Below are 19,905 nucleotides of genomic sequence, written 5' to 3' on the forward strand. Positions count from 1 at the left end.
AGAAAGCAAAAAAAAATAACGAATGACGCAAACGTCAGAAAATTTTAGGAACCAACTTCACCCTGTTACTTTTACGTGTTACAGTGATGCGCGCGCATCTTATCATTTTTTCATAACGCGCCTAACTTCAATAAAACCTTTTTTAACTTAACCCAGATTCTTTCATCGATTTTTCATTATTACAAGAATAATAATTATAATCAGCATCACAACACAACATCTTCATATCATTCTATAATACTGACAAAATAAATCTTTGTTTTTCTTTATTCCTAATAAAAAATCCTAGTGATGTTATTTTTGCACACCGTAACAATGTGACGTCATCGACGTCAGGTCCACACTATAGCTAATGTAGTACTTTGTGTGTATTACCAACTACATGAAGTTGTCATTTTTCTTACAGATCGGCCGTTTGGTGTTGGGTGAACTGGCCCACTGTCCCCGGTACATTCGTGTGTTGAAGACCTTCCGCGCTTACCACTCCACAATAGCGATGGGCACCATGATCACTCTGGGCTGTTCGTTCTACTCTACAATGATTATAGTTGATTCTATATGCTACTAAACTCATAAATACTGTAGAAGCCAATATTATTAGAGTAGTCTGTGACATTTCGATCAGAACGAAATATTTTATCTATAGCACAAACGCATAGACCGTAGCTTGTGTAGACAGAGGTTGAGTGTTGCCAGACATGATATATTGACAAGCAACATGACGAATGAAATAAAAATCGATCTCAAAGCTAAAAACGAGGTTGAGTCATCGTTAACGAATATTATAACTTTTTAGAATATATAAAAAATTGCGTAAAAAAAGCGAATATTATATAAATTATTTTAGATACTATCCACTGAATGATTTGATAAAACTGGAATTTGTTATTACTTCAGTGGTTGGTAGTCAGTTTGAAAGCTTATGAAAGTATTTCTTGTTTTTAATTGTTAAATGATAATAAAAAAACAAGAAAATATATTTTATCAAATCATTTTTATATAAATTATATATGTTTATTAAATCGATTTAGATTTGAATGATTTAAACAATAATACTTTTTTCGTAAGGACTTAGGCTATCAATAAAGAACTCCACTTTCACATTACTAAGGGACAGAGATGACTGTATTATGTACCTACACTAGACAATTATTTCTATCTAAACGATATTATTTAGTCTTCACTGGTTGATTACCAACCAGCATTTTATATGCGAACTAAATTATTTAATTATATGTGACAAGGTCGTAATAATTATATTTGAGCTTCCGGACTATCTCACTCTTGAGTACATAATATCTATAAATAGGTTCTATGCACTCGGTAAGGTCTTTAAACCACCTTTCGATTAATATTTCTATAACATTTTTTAAATGAGTATTTTATTTTATCTTTAAACCTAACCGTTTGCCACTTCTAATAAAAAAAATACTTGGTCGACTTAAAATTGTCGAAATTGAAAAATTTAACAGTATGTTCCAAGACTGACCTAGAAGCGATTTAATCTTGTTAGGTACTGAATATTTAAATACACACATTTGGTACTTTTTATTATATTGACAGATTATGTGAGATGTTTCAAGTTCACATTTGAGTTCGTTTACGAAATTTAAAATAAATGTAAGGCTAAAAGAAACAGTCGTGACCAATGACGTTCTATACATATGGACATATCATTCGCAGTCTGATAACGGAACGGCAAAAGTGTGCTTAAAGCCAATGTAAGCACACTTTAATCCTTAGTAATAAATTAACGAGTCAAAAAAAATATGTTGTGACTTATCATCGGTAAGATTATTTTGTAATATAAGATTGATATGCAAAAATCGGAAGTAATTTAATAAAACGAATAGTTTTTCGTTAAATATTATTGACAAGTCCCCAGACAAAACCCGCTTGTCAGAATGGGGCAGATGAAAGGACACAATCAGAAATATATAGACATAGCAGTCGAAAGTTATAATGGTGTCATTTGTGGCATGTGCCATATTTCGGCTTTGATTTTGTATGAGGTCCATTGCCTATAAACTCTTTATGAATAGAACGTCATTGGTCGTGAAAGAACAATTAATAATAATCAAGAGTATTATAGTAATATAACGTAGGTACTAGGCTTGTGTTCTGTCTCGATGCGATGAGTCGTAAAACAGTATTATTAACATATTTTGTAATGTTGTTTTTCGTTTTATCTAATGTGCAACTTAAACTTTCTCAAATATTTTGTTCAAAGCTTAATAAAATTATTTTGAAACACTTTTTGTTTTTCATTCCATTTTCAATGAAAAGGCACTGTATATATTTGAGATAGTTTAAGTTTATACGTTTTTATGTAATGGCGTAACTTCCAAACAGGCTGTGAAGTCTATATTCATTGTATTATATTATTTAGATATAGTTTAGTACCTATGTACATAGATATAACGTGAATCGAAATTAACAATAATATTAAATGACGCGCTGGTCGCAAAAATGTTATTAGATAAATATAAAAATTATGATTTCAATTTAATCTATGAATTATGTTATTTCAATAAGCTTACATGAATTCTTGCCAGACTAACATTAGTATAGTGCCAGGACGATTATAATATAATTGATAAGTAATGTTCATGTAATCAAATTCACCGTCTTTTATTATTAATATATATTCGTAGCTATTATTTTAGCTGTAATCATTTTAACTAACTACTTTATCAGATCATGACGTTGCTATGTGAAATTGTCAAGTATAGCTGTTATCAAATTATTTCTATGCCAGATTGCATCCCTAATACACTAGGTCTTCGTTAATTTCAAATATTTAAAGTCCATACTCCAGACAATAATCTAAAATGACATTTTTATCCATAGCTGCAGGATTGAAGAATAAAACTGAAATGAAGATAGAACTAGCACATATTTAAGATTTTTTTGGAGTATGGACTCCTTCATGGCTATAATATTATGTTGTTTACCAAGGTGAGGATTTAAGCTATTCCTAATAGGGTGTAGTTTGTACACACGGTGCGTATCCGAGGGCCTCAATACACCCGAGTAAGGGACTTCTTCATTCTCCTGAGGGCTACATAGTGTATTATACCACACCTGCGAGGAAAATAAAAATTATCATAATCTTAGCAAATAAATTGCAAATTGCAAGCAAAGATATATTTAAAGTGTTTTTAATAGCCTATCTAAAGAGGATATAAATACTATGTAATAAGAAGCAGGACTGCCTAAGTAAAAATTGAAATTTAGTTTAATATGAAACGTGCAGTGATTTGACATAAGTTTGAAATAGTAGTACTTACAGTATGGCGATTGGCCACGAAGCATAATCCGGCTAAGTTTGAAAGCGAACAGTTGCTTAAAACGTAGTGGATTTTGCCTATGTACGTTTTTTACGAGATCGTAACCGTCATCTGTCAATATATCAATGCCGTTTCATACAATCCAAGCCGACTGCACGTTTCATACAATCGAGTGAATCATTTTTTTCTTATAGGTATACTCATTGGTATAGTTTAAAAAAACATGAAAAACACGTTGGAAATGAACTTCACACGACAAAAGTAAAGAAAACTGCCCCCAACTTTGCACGCAATAAATTATCGCATCAGTACTAAGGCACTCTCCTTGCAGGTATTAAGGTATAAAAACAATAAACCGTTTCGTTGTATATTTATTGTGTAGATTTGTAATTGATGATCTGAATGTGTAAGTAGGTTTTGTTATTTATTCGAGAGCTCGGTAATAACAAAGTGACGAGTAATAAAAGAGTAAAATAAAAAGCGTGAGTTTTATTTGTTTTTACTACTGAACTGATTTAAATACTGGTTTCACAAAGATGGAGTGATTCATGAGTAATGTTTAGGTGTGAATATATCAAAGTTTTGTGTTTTAATCATTATATACAAACCATGTCCAAAAAATTTCAATCATGATAGATCTAATTACTTTGTAGATCCGTTTGACGAAATCAAAATATTTAAAAAAAATGTTTCACGAATTAACGTAACACAACTTTAATGGCTTTTCATTTTTATTTCATATCTTACAATTTTTTATATTTTGCATATCTCTAAATAGCACTTCTACTACTACTTTCACAATAAAATCAACCATCACATAAATTGAGTGCAAAAGATAAGATAGGAGGGGCAAACTTGCACCTTGTGAAGTACTCCGACCATACCTGAGCTCCATAGGGTCGAAAGTCTAGAGCAGCCGATCAGATTAGTAAAATAATCGATCGTTAGAACAACTCGAGCGCGTCAGATTGAAGTTAAGGTAAGTTAATTATATGCAGTAAAATCTGCATTGCCATAATATAACAATTTGAGCGTTATAGTAGGAAATCGAAAAGTCACAAAGATTCAAAGCAAAAATTTCAAACCTTCATATTGAGGGACGTTTTCCACATAATTGTCAGATTATGGATCAGGATGACGAGACAATAAGATCAACCGTCTCTATAATAATCTGATGCGCTTGAGATTGGACGTAAGTGTTGGTCACGTCCAAATAGTAAATTTTTTAAATAAGAGCTACATGGGGGTTACTTAAAATCTTCTCTCAATCACGCGTTGTAAAAGATTAATTTTTCCTATTTTCTACCTGTAAACCGGCATATTAATATTCTGGCGTTATCAGGAACACAACATATAGATGAGTAGCAAGTACCCTATTTGTAAATTTACTTGTGCATTGGGAAACAAGGCCTTAGTATAATAAATAATAGGTATATAAACATTCACAGTAACTATTAACTTAATCTACAATTTTCGGCTAAGAAAAATGCACTCTGTGGTTGCAATTGTCAAACTGTCAAGTGTCAACTGCCAATAGATATCTTGTGTCAATTGGTAACAAATAAATAATAGTACAATATGATTTTGAAGGAGATGGAAGACTTACGTGTGATTTTACTATTTGTTTTTGTTATTCGAAATTACAGTACACGATGCAATTGATAAAAATTATAATCGCAAATTCTAAAACATTATCAGTGAACGTATATTGTTTCAATTGTGGCAGTCATGTTAATATTAGGTAGATCATCTGAAACCGAAACTATGAAGTGTGATTGGAAACAGGAATTAGATATGAAATCACTTGTTGATAGATGCAAAAAACTTATTATTTTGTCAAGTATTATTTGCACGTTTGCTGTTGTGATTTCCTTGCATAAATTACTCACCCACGATGTTAGAATATCAAAGCCGTTCTCACCAATACCTGCTGGTCTCCATGGATATTATTTAGAGCCTTTTAGTGGTGAATCAGAACCACAGCATAAAAGGCATAACGAGGCACAGGATGCCGAAGCTGTGGTTTCATTGAACGCTGCTTTAGAAATGAAGAAAAATGGTAAAACTGAAAAAGCATTAAAATTATTTCAACACGCTTTCGCTTTATCACCGAAACACGCTGATATTTTGAATCACTACGGTGAATTTCTTGAAGATATTAAGAACGACATAGTAACAGCTGATCAGTTATATACCTTAGCATTAACTAGTTATCCAGAACACAATGGGGCATTGATGAATAGACAGCGGACTGCAAGCATTGTAGAAAATCTAGACAGAGAAATGCTACGAAAGATTGACGAAAAACGAGATGCATTATTATCTATTCCTGAAAATGATTCGGCTTTGAGAAGGGCAAAAAAAGAGGCTTACTTTCAACACATTTACCATACTGTTGGCATTGAGGGGAATACCATGACATTGGCGCAAACTAGGAGTATTTTAGAAACAAGAATAGCAGTTGCTGGGAAAAGTATTGATGAACACAATGAGATCCTCGGTCTAGATGCTGCCATGAAGTATATTAATGCAACATTACTATATAGATTGAGGGATATTACAATGGGAGACATACTAGAGATACATAAGAGAGTGCTAGGTCATGTAGACCCCATTGAGGGTGGCCATTTCCGCAGGACTCAGGTGTATGTTGGAGGTCACATTCCACCCGGCCCCTCGGATATACATATCTTGATGAATCAGTTCTTAGAATGGTTAAACTCAGAAGATGCAATGGAGCTGCACCCAGTCAGGTAGTTTTTGTATTTATCAAACATGAAAATAGTATTATTATGCTCCTGCATTACCAAACTACGCCCTAATTGTACTATCTAACTATTATATAGCTTACTTCCCCAATGATAGTCATTTTTTGCAGTTTATATAAACATACCATAAGTGTTATGTATCTGTGCTAGGGTTATGTAGCCCCATTACTATTTCCATTAATCCAAGTTAATGGAGAACTACCTCTATCACACAATTACTTATAAAAGACAAGGACTTATAAAAAGGGAAGAGATGTCAACCATTCCTATAAACAACAAAAGTGGTATAGAGCCTCCTTTGAATTGCTACACAACTTTCAAATTGATCAATCTACATGCTAAAATAAAACTCAAGCACAGACAAAACTAAATCCTAAGTTTACAAGTAACCTAGCACAGAGTATAGGGAAGGGCAACTATGTGAACAATCTTCCACATCCACTACTAACCCTCAAAGAAACCGCCGGGATCCAAATAGACTAATTTTCGACGAAATCCCACTGACCTTGCAGTATGACAAGAGTTGTCTTGCTATGAGTGTCAGAATATACAATAAACTGCCCATTAATTTAAAATTATTTAATAAAAGACTTTTTAAGAAAAAACTTAACTTACTTAAACTTAAACACTGGTTAAGTGAGCGACTATTTTATACGATAAATGAATTTCTGAACGTGAGTAATGTCATAACATAAAATGTGAAAATTTTTGTTAATAATTCATAGACAATAATTATTATTATTATGTTAGTCTGTTATTACTTTATTATTATGTGAGTCTGTAGTTCTGTATTATTTTTCAGTATTATGATAATTAATATTTATTGTTTCTGACATGTAGACATAATATATCATCTAATCTTGTTATGTGTTATTTACCTTACTATTTACTGTATTAAATTAATTTGCATGCCTAGTTAAGCCTGGCGCAACATGTGAAACTATAACATTATACCATCGTAACATACCATGTTTATACGCAAATAAAGAATTTGATTGATTGATTGATTGATACTAGCCAGTTCACAATAAAATATGAAAGAACTCCATCTCCATCCCGAGATGCTCATTTTCTCACTACTTATCATTACTGAGTAAATCATACTTAACATCTTATGTCTCAAGGTGACAAGCACAGTTGTAGTGCCACTCAGAATCTTTGGGTTTTTCATGAATCCTGAGTGGCACTGCATTATAATAGGCAGAACATATCATTACCATCAGCTAAATGTCCTACTTGTCTCGTCCCTTATTATCATAAATAAATAAATAATAATAACTGATGATAAAATCTGCTGTGGACTGTATTTCATAAATGGCTATAGTTACACAGCTTCTAAAACACATAATAAATAGTATTGTTTGTATTACTAATTTTAAATCACCACATTTCAGATATGCAGCACTTGCTCACTACAAGCTGGTTTACATCCACCCATTCATTGACGGCAATGGTAGGACATCCAGACTACTCATGAATCTGTTGCTCATGCAGGCTGGCTATCCACCGGTAATCATAGCCAAACAGCACCGTCATCTGTATTATCAGCACTTACAGACTGCTAATGAGGGTGATGTGAGACCATTTGTCAGGTTTGTAAATCTTTTGTATTAGATGGAGGCCAAATGGGCACAACTGATGTAAAACTAAAAGAAGCCAGCTGCCAATAGACCAGGATATGGTAGAAATCAGGAGATGCACTGCCGGTCTGCACTAGACTCTATTGGAGAAAAGAAAAATGTAATTTCATAGATCATTTATACGTCTAGATAGACTATGACAGCTATGAAAATGTTGAATAAATTGTGTTTAAACCTAAGCTCTATTTAGAGCAATTCACACAGACTAACACAGTGTCATACAGACTGCGAGTGTAAGACGTAGCTTGTCACACACACTAAAGTATTAAACCTGGCCTGTTTTTATCAGTTGTCTAATAGCAAGACAATCTAGATGTATTATCTATCCTATCCTACCCCCACTTCTTGCAATTAATGTGGAAAATTTGAATCCTATATTGGCGATATTTATTGAACATACGGGTAGAGCTGTCTAACCTTATTGTAAAAAGATAATTCTAAAATTTTAAGTAATTAATATTTAAATAATTGAAATTTTCAAACAAACAAATCATTTTAGAAAACAAAATTTTAATCAACCTTACGTGGTCACATAAGACTGCATGAAGTAGGTGTCAAAGTAAGATATTATAGAGCACGCAAAATAGGCGCGCTGTAGTCGTCGAGTTGCGGATAATAGCCCGTGATAACCTATAAGATATGGAAAATTTATTTATATAGGTGAATTATGTATTTTTTTTTATATTTATGGTTAAGCAGTTCTACCCGTGTGTATTTAATGTCGCCGTTGTAGCGCGCCACACTGTATATGAGACATTATCTCATGAAATAATAGCCAATGTAATTAATCAAAATATAATCAATTTAAATGAAAACTCCTAAATAGCAGTACACAAACTATAATAACATCATCCACATAAACAAAATTATTCATTAAAATGTTCATAAAATGAAAGATACTGGGCCAAACTGTCAAATTTTTATAGAATTCGGTCCTAACATTTCGGCCTAGCATTTCGCTAACGGCAAACATTTCGTATCAAAATAATAAAGAATCACGAAAATCGGATAATAAATATCAGTGTAATCGGAGTACATATTCATATGCCCTGTACTTTCCCCGGGGCGTAAAAAGAATAGGGGAGTCCCAGGCCCATGAGTGTCGTAAGAGGCGACTAAGGGCTTTTAAGAAGTGGGAGAGTCACGCTGCCGTCTTTTGACGTCAGCACAATCGGGCCAGACTCGTCCGGGCTAATTACCAAACTCGCACAGAATACCGGCGTGAAGTAGCGGCCTAGTGCCGCTATGTTTCGCATAGGTTAGTGTCGAGGACCGGAGGCCGACCATCCCGCGGTGTCAGAGCTCTATGCCTGAAGTACAGTTCAGACAGAAAACTGTTAGACGAGCTCTGTTTTCGTTGGACGTCAGTAAGTCGAGCGGGCCGGATGGCATTTCTCCAATCGTGCTTAGAACGTGTGCCCCTGAGTTGACGCCGGTGCTAACGCGTTTATTCCGGCACTCCTATTCTAAAGGCGTAGTCCCTGACTCATGGAAGTTAGCCCTTGTCCATCCGATCCATTAGAAAGGAGACAGTTCGGATCCGGCAAACTACAGGCCTATTGCTATTACCTCCCTGCTCTCCAAAATCATGGAGAGCATAATTAGCCGTCAGCTCTTGGTATACCTCTAGGTACCATCAAATGGTGACCCTCTAGGGTCACCATTAGGTGCACCTAACACATAGGTGGGCTGCGGCTATTGAAAGCAAGGGGGAAGGCCTGGCAGTTAGCCTGGATATAGCGAAGGCCTTTGATCGTGTATGGCACATGGCGCTCCTCTCAAAACTTCCATCATTTGGGCTTCCCGAGAGCTTGTGCAAGTGGACCTCCAGCTTCCTCACTAGGCGCAGTATACAGGTCGTTGTCGACGGATATTGCTCGAACCCGAAGCCCGTGAATGCTGGAGTGCCCCAAGGCTGTGTGCTATCTCCCACGCTGTTTCTTCTGCATATCAATGATATGTTGGACACCTCCAATATTCATTGCTATGCAGACGACAGCACTGGTGATGCTGTATACACGGGCCATGCAGGTCTCTCTCGGGAAATCGTCGACCAGTGCCGGGAGAAACTTGTGTCTTCTATCGAGTCCTCTCTTGAGAAGGTCGCGGAATGGGGTAAATTGAACCTTGTCCAATTTAACCCCCAGAAGACTCAAGTTTGCGCGTTTACCACAAAAAAAAACCCCATTTGTCGTATCACCGCTCTTTGACAACACTTCCCTTAAAGCCTCGCCTACTATCGGAATACTGGGTCTCGAAATCTCGAGCGATTGCCAATTTCATGGTCATCTGGAGGGCAAAGCCAAATTGGCTTCAAAGAAATTGGGCGTCATTAATAGAGCACGGCAATACTTGAAGCCGGTCACATACTAGCGCTCTACAAATCGCAGGTCCGGCCACACATGGAGTATTGCTGTCATCTCTGGTCTGGCGCACCCCAGTATCAGCTCGATCCATTTGACCCCGTGCAACGTAGAGCAGCTTGAATTGTGGGGGACCCAGTGCTCTGTGAACGGCTGGATCACTTGGCGTTGCGTAGAGAAGTCGCTTCATTGTGTGTCTTCTACCGCATTTATCACGGGGAGTGTTCCGAAGAGCTGTTTAACCTGATTCCTGCCGCCGAATTCCACCTTCGCACAACACGCCACAAGTTAGGATATCATCCTCACCATCTGGATGTGTGGCGGTCCTCCACAGTGCGGTTTTCAAGGAGCTTTCTTCCACGTACTACAAAGCTGTGGAATGAACTTCCTTGTGCGGTGTTTCCGGGACGATACGACATGGGTACGTTCAAAAAAATTGCGTACACCTTCCTTAAAGGCCGGCAACGCTCCTGTGATTCCTCTGGTGTTGCAAGAGATTGTGGGCGGCGGTGGTTAACAACAGGTGACCCATACACTCGTTTGTCCTCCTATTCCATAAAAAAAAAGCGTGCCACACTGTATATGAGACATTATCTCATGAAATAAAAGCCAACTCATAAAAAAGCAGAACACAAACTATAATAACATCATCCATGTAAACAAAAATATTCATAAAAATGTTCATCAAATAAAACTACTGGGCCAAACTATGTCAAAAAGCAATGTATAATATATGGGGAGCAAATGGCAAACATTTCGCATCAAAATAAACAAGAATCACGAAAATCGGATAATAAATATCAGTGTAATCGGAGTACATATTCATATTCCTCGTATTTTCGAAGTCGGTTAAAAATGATAGATTTTTAAAACAAGACCTCACTTGACGTACTTACAATAGCAATATGTATTATTAAATATAACATCAACTTGTTTCAGATTCATAGCTCAATGCACAGAGCGCACATTGAACTTATATCTGTGGGCGACAAGCGAATACAGCCACATGGTTCCTGCTATCGGTGAGCCCCACATACTCAGCCCCGAGGGACTTGATGCATTTCTATGAACAATACACCGGACACCTATTTATAAAGAGTCGAAATATTTTAAATTAATTTTTCCTGGGGCAGGTTGTTCCCTTCCCTAAGTATTGGCAGCTGTAGTTGTCAAGAGCTGCTTGGTATTACAGGTCGATCCTGTCATCACAGAAATTTATTGATTTAGCTTTATATCTAATATATAAAATTCTCATGTCATGGTGTTAAACATTGAACTCCTCCGAAACGGCTTGACCGATTCTCATGAAATTTTGAGGGCATATTGGGTAGGTCTGAGAATCGGACAACATCTATTTTTAATCCCCCTAAATGTTAAAAAAAAATCGTGTGGACCGGGACCCACACGAATTTTTTTTTTTTAATTTTTTTGACATTTTTTTTTAAATTTGTTTGATTATGAGTCACGATCCCATCTACGATCAACAGTTACTTTTGTATCGCGATTTTAATATCGGCAATACAACGTTTGCTGGGTCAAATAGTATTATAAACAATGAATTCAAGCTCTTGGTTGGTGCATCCAATATACGATAATTTATATTTATATATTTAATTATTTATGAAATTATTTATATATTTATTACAAGACTCATATATTTGTAAAATAATTAATTCATTGTAAAATACTCTATTTGATTGAAAAGATTGGGTTTTTCAGTTTCTTATATGTTCTTCTCACTAGCTTAACTTATTACGAATATAATATGGTAAATTCAGTAATTTAAAAGAAATATTTATTGCTGTTTGAACACGGTTTATTTGACTTTGAATAATACTAGCTGACCCAACAGACATTTTTCTGTTCTTAATAAAAAAAAAACTCTTGCGGGTGGAATTTTGTAAAATACGTTCTTATCTGACTTCTACTCGGCGAACGGAATATTCTTACCAAATTTCAAGTCTCTTCGCATTATGAATTACACAGATATTGTGATTAGTCAATATTTAGATGTAAATCTTTCATGTAATATATCTGTTTCGTTTCAAATCCTATTTTAAATAGATTGTGTAAATATTTGAAGCTGTAAAATAGTTATTTGTAATAGTGGTAATGAATTTTTTGCTACTTCTTCTCATTAAAGTAAAATAATATTTTATATATCAGTTTAATGAAGAAGAATCAACCTGAGGAATATTGCGGGACATGATCGCAATATTATTAATTGAAAAATGAATTCCAATAATCTCTAGAATAAAGATTTGAAAATAAAATATTCTTATGAAATAGCCATAAATTAAAAAAATATATATACCTCGTCAAGTTCTAGAAATCTCGACACACATGTTCTGAGTGCGCTATTTTATGTGAAAATTTTAACACTTCAAGACCTATATGGGTTTGATATGCCCATTGCTTTCCCGGGGCATAAAAAGGATAGTCCCAGGCCCAAGGATGTCGTTAGAGGCGACTAAGGGCTAATTTACCAGTGGGAGGCTCCTTTGCAGAGAATGCTGATTATGGGTACCATAACGGCGCCTAATATTGGCGTGAAGCAGTGATGTGTAAACATTAGTGTTTCGGTCTGAAGGGAATTTACTGGGCAAATGAGACTTAACATCTTATGTCTCAAGGTGACGAGCGCCGCTCAGAATTTTTTGTGTTTTTCATGAATCCTGACCGGTACTGCATTGTAATAGGCAGGGCGTATCAATTACCATCAACTCAACGTCCTGCTCGCCTAGTCCCTTATTGTCTTAAAAAAATATAACCAATAATGTTTGTTAATTTATTAAATTAAATTAGGTAAATATTTAATTTTAGTATAGATTTTGTACATAAAAATTAATACTTCTATAACATGGTATTTTGTAATTGTTGTAGGTACATCGTATTGTTAGTTTACGTTGTAAGTTTGTTCCACACATCGTATAGGCGGCTTTGATCGATAATGACTCCCTATCTGCCGATGTGGCGATTGAAAAGAGCGATTCACTTGATTGTATGAAACGTGCAGTCATTGATAGATTGACAGATGACAGCTAAAATCTTGTAAAAAAAGGAGAGGGCCGAAATCCACTTCGATTTAAGCGACTGTTCGCTTTCAAACTTAGCCGGATTATACTTTGTCGCCAAGCGCCATACTGTAATTCATTGACCTCTACTATATACCACTGGACTGGCGGCTGTCAAAGTGCTTTTGTGCCTGTTTGACAACCTCAGCTAAACAAATAAAACGAAAACAGAACGAAATCAATTCAAAATGTAAAAATATTTCTGAATATTGTACGTTCCTTCGCAGCCATTTGTATTATACGTCAAAATTAGTTCTCTGGACGCTCGCGAGTGGCGCTTCAAATAGGCAAAAAAAAGTTGCTGTCAAACATATGGAATAACCTGTCCAGTGGTATTTATACAGGTCATTGCTGTAAATACAAAACTAAATTTCAATTTTTACTTGGGCAGCCTCTCCTACCTCTTATTACGTAGTATTTATATCCTCTTTGCATGCGTGGCATGCTCGAATAAGCGCTTTCATAGATCAACGCTGTCAACGTGATGGTGAGCTGCGCTATGGTTGTACATAGGGTTCATATTACGTAAACATAAACCTAAACCCTAAACGTACAGTTTGTACCAACAACATATTTAAAGATAATCGTAGCCGTACTAACCTAGCATATCACTCTTGCATCAATCGTATTTGTCGCCAATTTAATACAGTTTGTCAAAATAATCAGCAACTCAATTTATTTAATTCCACATCAACCTGCTTTCGTCATAATGTCATTGACTGATTGCGTAAGGGAGCTAATTTGTAAAAATTACTATTATTTTTGTAACACTACTTTAAATAATCTGTGTGTTTCTAAATCTTTTGTACATGCCAGTTATTTATATTTTTGCTATGTGTCTTTTAAGTCTCCTTGTTGATATATATACATTTGTGCATAAATATTGTTGGTTTGTCGAATAAAGTAAAATAAATAAATAAATATTCCTGTATATTGTGCTGCAGTAGAAACGTAAACCTACTTTAAATAGAAAAATGGAGACGAAGGTTGAAGATGAAAAAGAATGATATAACTGTAGATTGCTACATTGTGAACATAAAAGGCATAATCGCAACAGAGTCAGCATCGATCAAAGTTTCTGCGAGTAGATCCGATCTAATATAAACCTACTGGCGGGCCGGTAGGTAATGTAATTTATATAAATGTTTAATAATGCCAAAAATATTTTGTACTACACCTCGGAATATTTCTTAATTGTATTGTTGTAACAGCTGAACGGAAGCTGCGTCATTCACTTCGTCAATGCCGTCAACTCCGTCAAGGACATCCCAGCGAAACTAGCACACTAGAACTAAGAAAAAAGCGATTCACTCGATTGTATAACGGCTGTTTTCAATAACCAATCTATTATTTATTCATTATTCTCTTAGTATAACTTACTAGAGGTACACAAATCTATCCTTGTACGCTTACTTACATTTCAAAAACCTATCGACAGATAGTATTTGTCTATCGGCCGTTTTCAATAACCTATCTATCCATAGTTTAACATACTAGATGTAGACAAATCTATACTTGTACGCTTACTTACATTTCAATAACCTATCGACATAAAGCAATGGGCTAAAACTATATTGGACATAAATATGGATAGATAAGATCTTGTCATTAAACGGTGACAGTAATGTATCCGTAACTAGAGATACGTTATTGAAAACGGCCGTAAAACGTGCAGTCATTGATAGATCGACAGATGACGGCTATAATCTTGTTAAAAACGGAGAAAGCCGAAATCCACTACGTTTAAAGCAACTGTTGGCTTTCAAAGTTAGCCTGATTTTACTTCGTCGCCAATCGCATACTGTAATTACTACTATTTCAAACTTATGTCAAATGACTGCACGTTTCATACTAAACTAATTTAAATTTTCACTTCGGCAGTGCCGCCTCTTATTACGTAGTGTGTAAACACGGGTAGTATATATAGGTAGGTATAGTAGTATTTGAATACGGACGGAAAAAGGTCCATTCTGGTTATGTTTCGTGGGGAGGAATCAATTTCTGATAGGTTCTTCATTTGTTATCATGCCTGGCTTCTGAATATTTTGACAGCTAACGTTAGTAACGGCTAGATATGATTTGTATAACACTATTTGATAGCCTTTTGTAATCTTTATCAAAAAGAGTTCTAATAGCTCTTTGTCCAAAGCCGTTAATAAATTTAAAAAAAAAATAGCTCTCTCTATGTTCAATAAGTAAAACTCGTGTTTGCTGAATTGATAATAATTTGTGTTTTATTTTTCTCGTCGATGTAGTATAAAGCTCCGTCTATCACTATGAGAGAAACTTCGATTTCCGAGTCGGGTGTATTCCCATAAGTTTTAGTTTGTACAAACAGCATCTTCGTGGGATTTGCACTCTTCCATGGTGAACATTGTGCTAGGATACCTAAAGATTGTTAAATCTCAAAGTATTATTAAATTATGTATTTATTTTACTTATTTATTAATAATAACTATTATACCTTAGATTATTTATACGTCTTTATAGAACCTCTTGCTCCTAGACAACCGATGAAAACAGGCCACGTTCATTACTTTAGTGTGCGTGACAAGCTGCGTCTTACACCCGCGATTTGTATGTCACTTTATATAAGTGCGTGCATTGGTCAAAATAGAGGTGAACTGTCGACCTCAATTTTTTTCGACGTTTTCACAGCTGTCACAGTCTTTCTAGACGTATAAATGATCTAAGTATTAGCTAAGTTGTTACATTTAAGATATTATGTTTTGAATTATGTTATGTTACACCTCAATAGTTGGAAAATTGTAAATATTATATTTATTCTAAATTTAAAAAATCTGTGATAACTGTAAATATTTTATGTGCTTACACAGCAAGAAGAATTAATATAAAATGTAAATTAATTTTATTCAGAAAATGCAAATATTCCCGAATTTTGAACGAGATTGTAACTAAATTATATTTAATTCAATTCATATCGCTAATAAAATGAATTATGCCTAGTATGTTGCCTGTAGTCTATACTATTAATTGAAGCTCGTTATCGAATCCCTTACATTTATGATTTTACTACAGTTGTTTATATAGTTGTCCAAAAGGCTTAGATTAAGTATTGATCTCCGCGGCGCTCCAACTAGATAACGCACTACCTAAGAACAATAGGTCTTTTATTGCAACAACTATTAGATGCTTGTGTGCGTGGCATCTTGACACGCAATGCAATCTTTCAAAATTTGTAACATACGCTTCGTGTTATTTTACATTGAAATTAATAAAATACAAAATACTTACTGATGATATGTGATCCCAGTGTCTTTCTTATTTCTTGTAGTAGGTATTATTTTTACAAAGTTTTACTACGCAACCCATTTTAGTTTCAATTATTATTAGCAAAGTTTAACAGAACAAATGGCACGTCAACGTCACACATTGTTCGAGACTGGGTCGAGTACGCGCACTTGGGCGTAGTATTAGTTGCCACACTTTGCGACTTCGCCTGCGGTATCGAGTTGAAGCGCTGCGGAGACCAATCCTTAATCTAAGCCAAAAAGTGATATTAGATAGACATTTGCATCATAATTATTGTATAATATTAGAATGTTTTTAATTATCCTTATTAAGCGCACAATTAAATATTACAAATGAATCACATTCTATATAAGCAATAGTTGACAATGTTGAGTCCATAGACTTATAAAATACAATCGTACAGACACACCGATACTAATAATATTAATTGTCAATGTGTGTTTATTCAAAATACTAATGAACTTTAAACCACTGGACTGGCGGCTGTCAAAGTGCTTTTGTGCCTGTTTGATATTCGCCATTTTGGCGCTGTTGGCCATGTAGCGAGAGTCTGCGGTACTAAAACTAGTGATGACAACCTCAGCAAACATCGATAGATGATGGGAAACTATTTACAAAAATAAAATTATGTACTTTATTACGTTGATTCTTGAATACACCGAAAACGAACGATATTAATTCAAAATTCAAAAATACTTACAGTATTGTACGTTCCTTCGCAGCCATTTGTATTAAACGTCAAAATTAGTTCTCTGGACACTCGTGAGTGGCGCTTGAAATAGGCACAAAAAATTTGCTGTCAAACATATGAAACAGCATGTCCAGGTCCATTTATACAGGTCAATAAGCTAATGTAAAGCATAGCTGACTGGTTTCGACTTCAAAATCGGTTACAGTTTCAATAGAGTTAGAAATATTATCTGTTGACCGCTTTGTTTACGCTAGGATATTTTAAGTGTATGGTTGAGCCCTGAGTTTGCTCTGTCTATTTGAGCTTTGTTTGGCTCAAGGTCTTTCATGTAAGGTCATTCTATAGTCACGTTGAAGGCTCCTAAATTGTCTTCCATGCATTTCCATAATTTATCCAATATCTATATTGCAATAAAAGCATCTACATTGATACTTATGTTTTTATTATATTTTAATAAATCCTATTCCCACAGATTACACAAAAGAGTGCCGGACAGTGATCGTTTACGTCTTACATCATTTATACGTCTATATAGACTGTGACAGCTATGAAAACGTAGAAAAAATTGAGGCGGTGCAGGCACACAAACAAATAGGTGTTCTAAGCTTGGTGGTCTCGTTTAACGTGAAATTGGCTAAATTTTCGTATACATTCCACAGAAACCACAGTAGAAAGAATAGAATTGAACACAAAGTGACATACAAATCGCGAGTGTAAGCCGTAGCTTGTATCGCACACTAAAGTAATAAACCTGCCTTTTTTCATCGGTTGTCTAACAGCAAAAGGGTCCATCTAGACGTATAAGTTATCTAAGACTTAGGTATGTTACGCATGACTTAACAGAACAGCTGTGGAGCTGTCAAGTCCATATGCCATAATCTATAAAATGTCTGAGTGTGTACCAGTATACGAAAGAAATAGTTAAAGTACTTTAATGGTATTCAAAAGTGTTTATAAATTTACCGCTATTTATTTTATCGGCACGTCTCACAATAATTTCTTCGAAAAAGTGCGAATTTAATAGGGAATATACATACCTAATTCAACTAAAACAGTCAGTTATGTGATATTTTGCGTAATTTGTTAGAGCGTAGCTATTAGCGTAATTGGCTGAAAAGCAGTGCTGTTGGACCAGCTACATGATTCACTGCGCCCCGCCTGGTTCTTTCATCCGCTGCATCGTTGCCCAGTGAACGAAAGTGTCCCTTAATCTGTTTGTATAGTCACCACGTTATCAGACGCAATTTTCTCCAAGGTTTGGCGCTACTTGTAGATTAGCACCGAGATCACGGTATTATTCTTCAGCGCGGGCAGTAAAGAGATACTATCGGAAAGAATTCTGAAACTGTCCGGTTGCGGTTTCCTTGACGGCTTCACACTCCCATTAGAAGATGGAGCTGTGCGTCCCCAAGGGTATTGTGATGTGTCTGTTAAGTTTCTATGAGAATATACCAGCGCCAATTCCGGACTACAATTTATCGGACGTCTTGTGTAAATTCTCAATTCAATTATACCAGACTGGTCTACCTACCTCTTCCTCGAATAGTAGATACGTGGTAATTTTGGAAGATACATGATTTAGGCTAACGAAAGGGTGTCCTCGTCAATTTACATGCAGAACAGATTTAGATGTAGAGCCCACACGTCGCTTCTTGTTGAATATGGTTGTGTTTGCCCCACTATGATATCTAGAACGGACGTTGGCGTCCCTATTGCTCTTGCAAGATGAGATCCCAGGCTACCAATCATCCTCTCCATAGGAGAATAAATGATAATTAATCTTTTTCCCGCTTGTGTTCAATATGCTTGTGCCTGACCAACTTACAGTCCAAAGCAAGGCTCAATACAGTATTGAACAGCTATGGTAGGTGTTAGTAGATATAATAAACTCCGTCTTTTGGGTAAAACTGCTTTGCATATCCTCAAATTCCTAAAATAGCAAGATTTTCTGCATAGCCTACTCAGTAAAATCTCATTCATTTAATAATGCGATAGTTCATCTACCATGAGGCTCCATAACTGAAGAGAGGATGTCAAGCCTCTTGCACCACATCTCAATGAATCAATAATATTATTCAGCACTTGGATACTTACATACACTTGTACATTTCAAAATATATAAAATTGTGAAAGTCATTCAATAGAAAAGATATTTAATTTTGAGTAATAAGTACCCCCAAATAAATTACTCTGTGCTTGATTGGGTTGGACTTTTCTTTTTTCTCCTTTAATTAACGGAGTCTTGCACTGACGGGCAACCTCCAGGTAGTAGAGAGACACTTGAAGAATTTGCATTCTAATACTTTTTTTTTTAATAAAAAGGTGTGTTGACGTGACTTCTCTCTCCCACGTGAGATGCGTTAGGTTCGTCTCGATCCCCAACACCTTTTATTTTTTAAATTATTGACATCCTAATCCATATTATAATATTATCCTCCAACTGGTATTCTTTTCCCATGATGGCCTAATACTACCTAACTACGTCACGATATAATATATGTCACACTGACAGGTGACAGCTCGCCATTTTATAGTCACTGTCGTGTCACTCACATCTACAGCAAGTCAATAGCGTTGTTTCACTCGAAAACAGTTTGAGAACAGTCGTCGCAACTGATGACGAATTCTTAGGCCGATCACGTGACCCAGCTATGACGGGAAAATAATACAAGGCGTTATATATATTTATACCATGTCGATGTGTTATGTACTGAGTCTGTCTCAAATCAACTGTAACATTTATTGAATGTGGCTGTCGGAGGCATGTTCACCGTCTCCTGCAAAAGCACTGGATGAACAATATACC

The 19,905-nt window shown here is 35.5% G+C and overlaps 2 protein-coding genes and 1 long non-coding RNA gene across 3 annotated transcripts in view; all 3 read left to right on the forward strand.

Moving 5' to 3' along the window:
- LOC126968733 (transmembrane protein 205) overlaps positions 1-3,770 on the forward strand; it is a 69,815-nt gene extending 66,045 nt beyond the window's left edge. The window contains exon 5 of the mRNA XM_050813836.1: positions 407-3,770. Coding sequence (XP_050669793.1) covers positions 407-568 — 162 coding nt within the window. The 3' untranslated portion in view covers positions 569-3,770. The remainder of the gene's footprint in view (positions 1-406) is intronic.
- The window catches only part of LOC126968782 (uncharacterized), a 559,194-nt gene that overhangs the window by 231,396 nt on the left and 307,893 nt on the right, over positions 1-19,905 (forward strand). The gene's annotated exons all lie outside the window — the stretch shown is intronic.
- On the forward strand, positions 4,885-17,530 carry LOC126968706 (protein adenylyltransferase Fic). The gene is made up of 3 exons (XM_050813791.1): positions 4,885-6,043; positions 7,453-7,650; positions 11,001-17,530. The coding sequence occupies exons 1-3, from the start codon at positions 5,019-5,021 to the stop codon at positions 11,128-11,130; spliced, it is 1,353 nt and encodes a 450-aa protein (XP_050669748.1). The 5' UTR covers positions 4,885-5,018; the 3' UTR covers positions 11,131-17,530.

Source organism: Leptidea sinapis, chromosome 16 (genome assembly GCF_905404315.1).
Source record: "Leptidea sinapis chromosome 16, ilLepSina1.1, whole genome shotgun sequence".
In the NCBI taxonomy this organism is placed as follows: Eukaryota; Metazoa; Arthropoda; class Insecta; order Lepidoptera; family Pieridae; genus Leptidea; species Leptidea sinapis.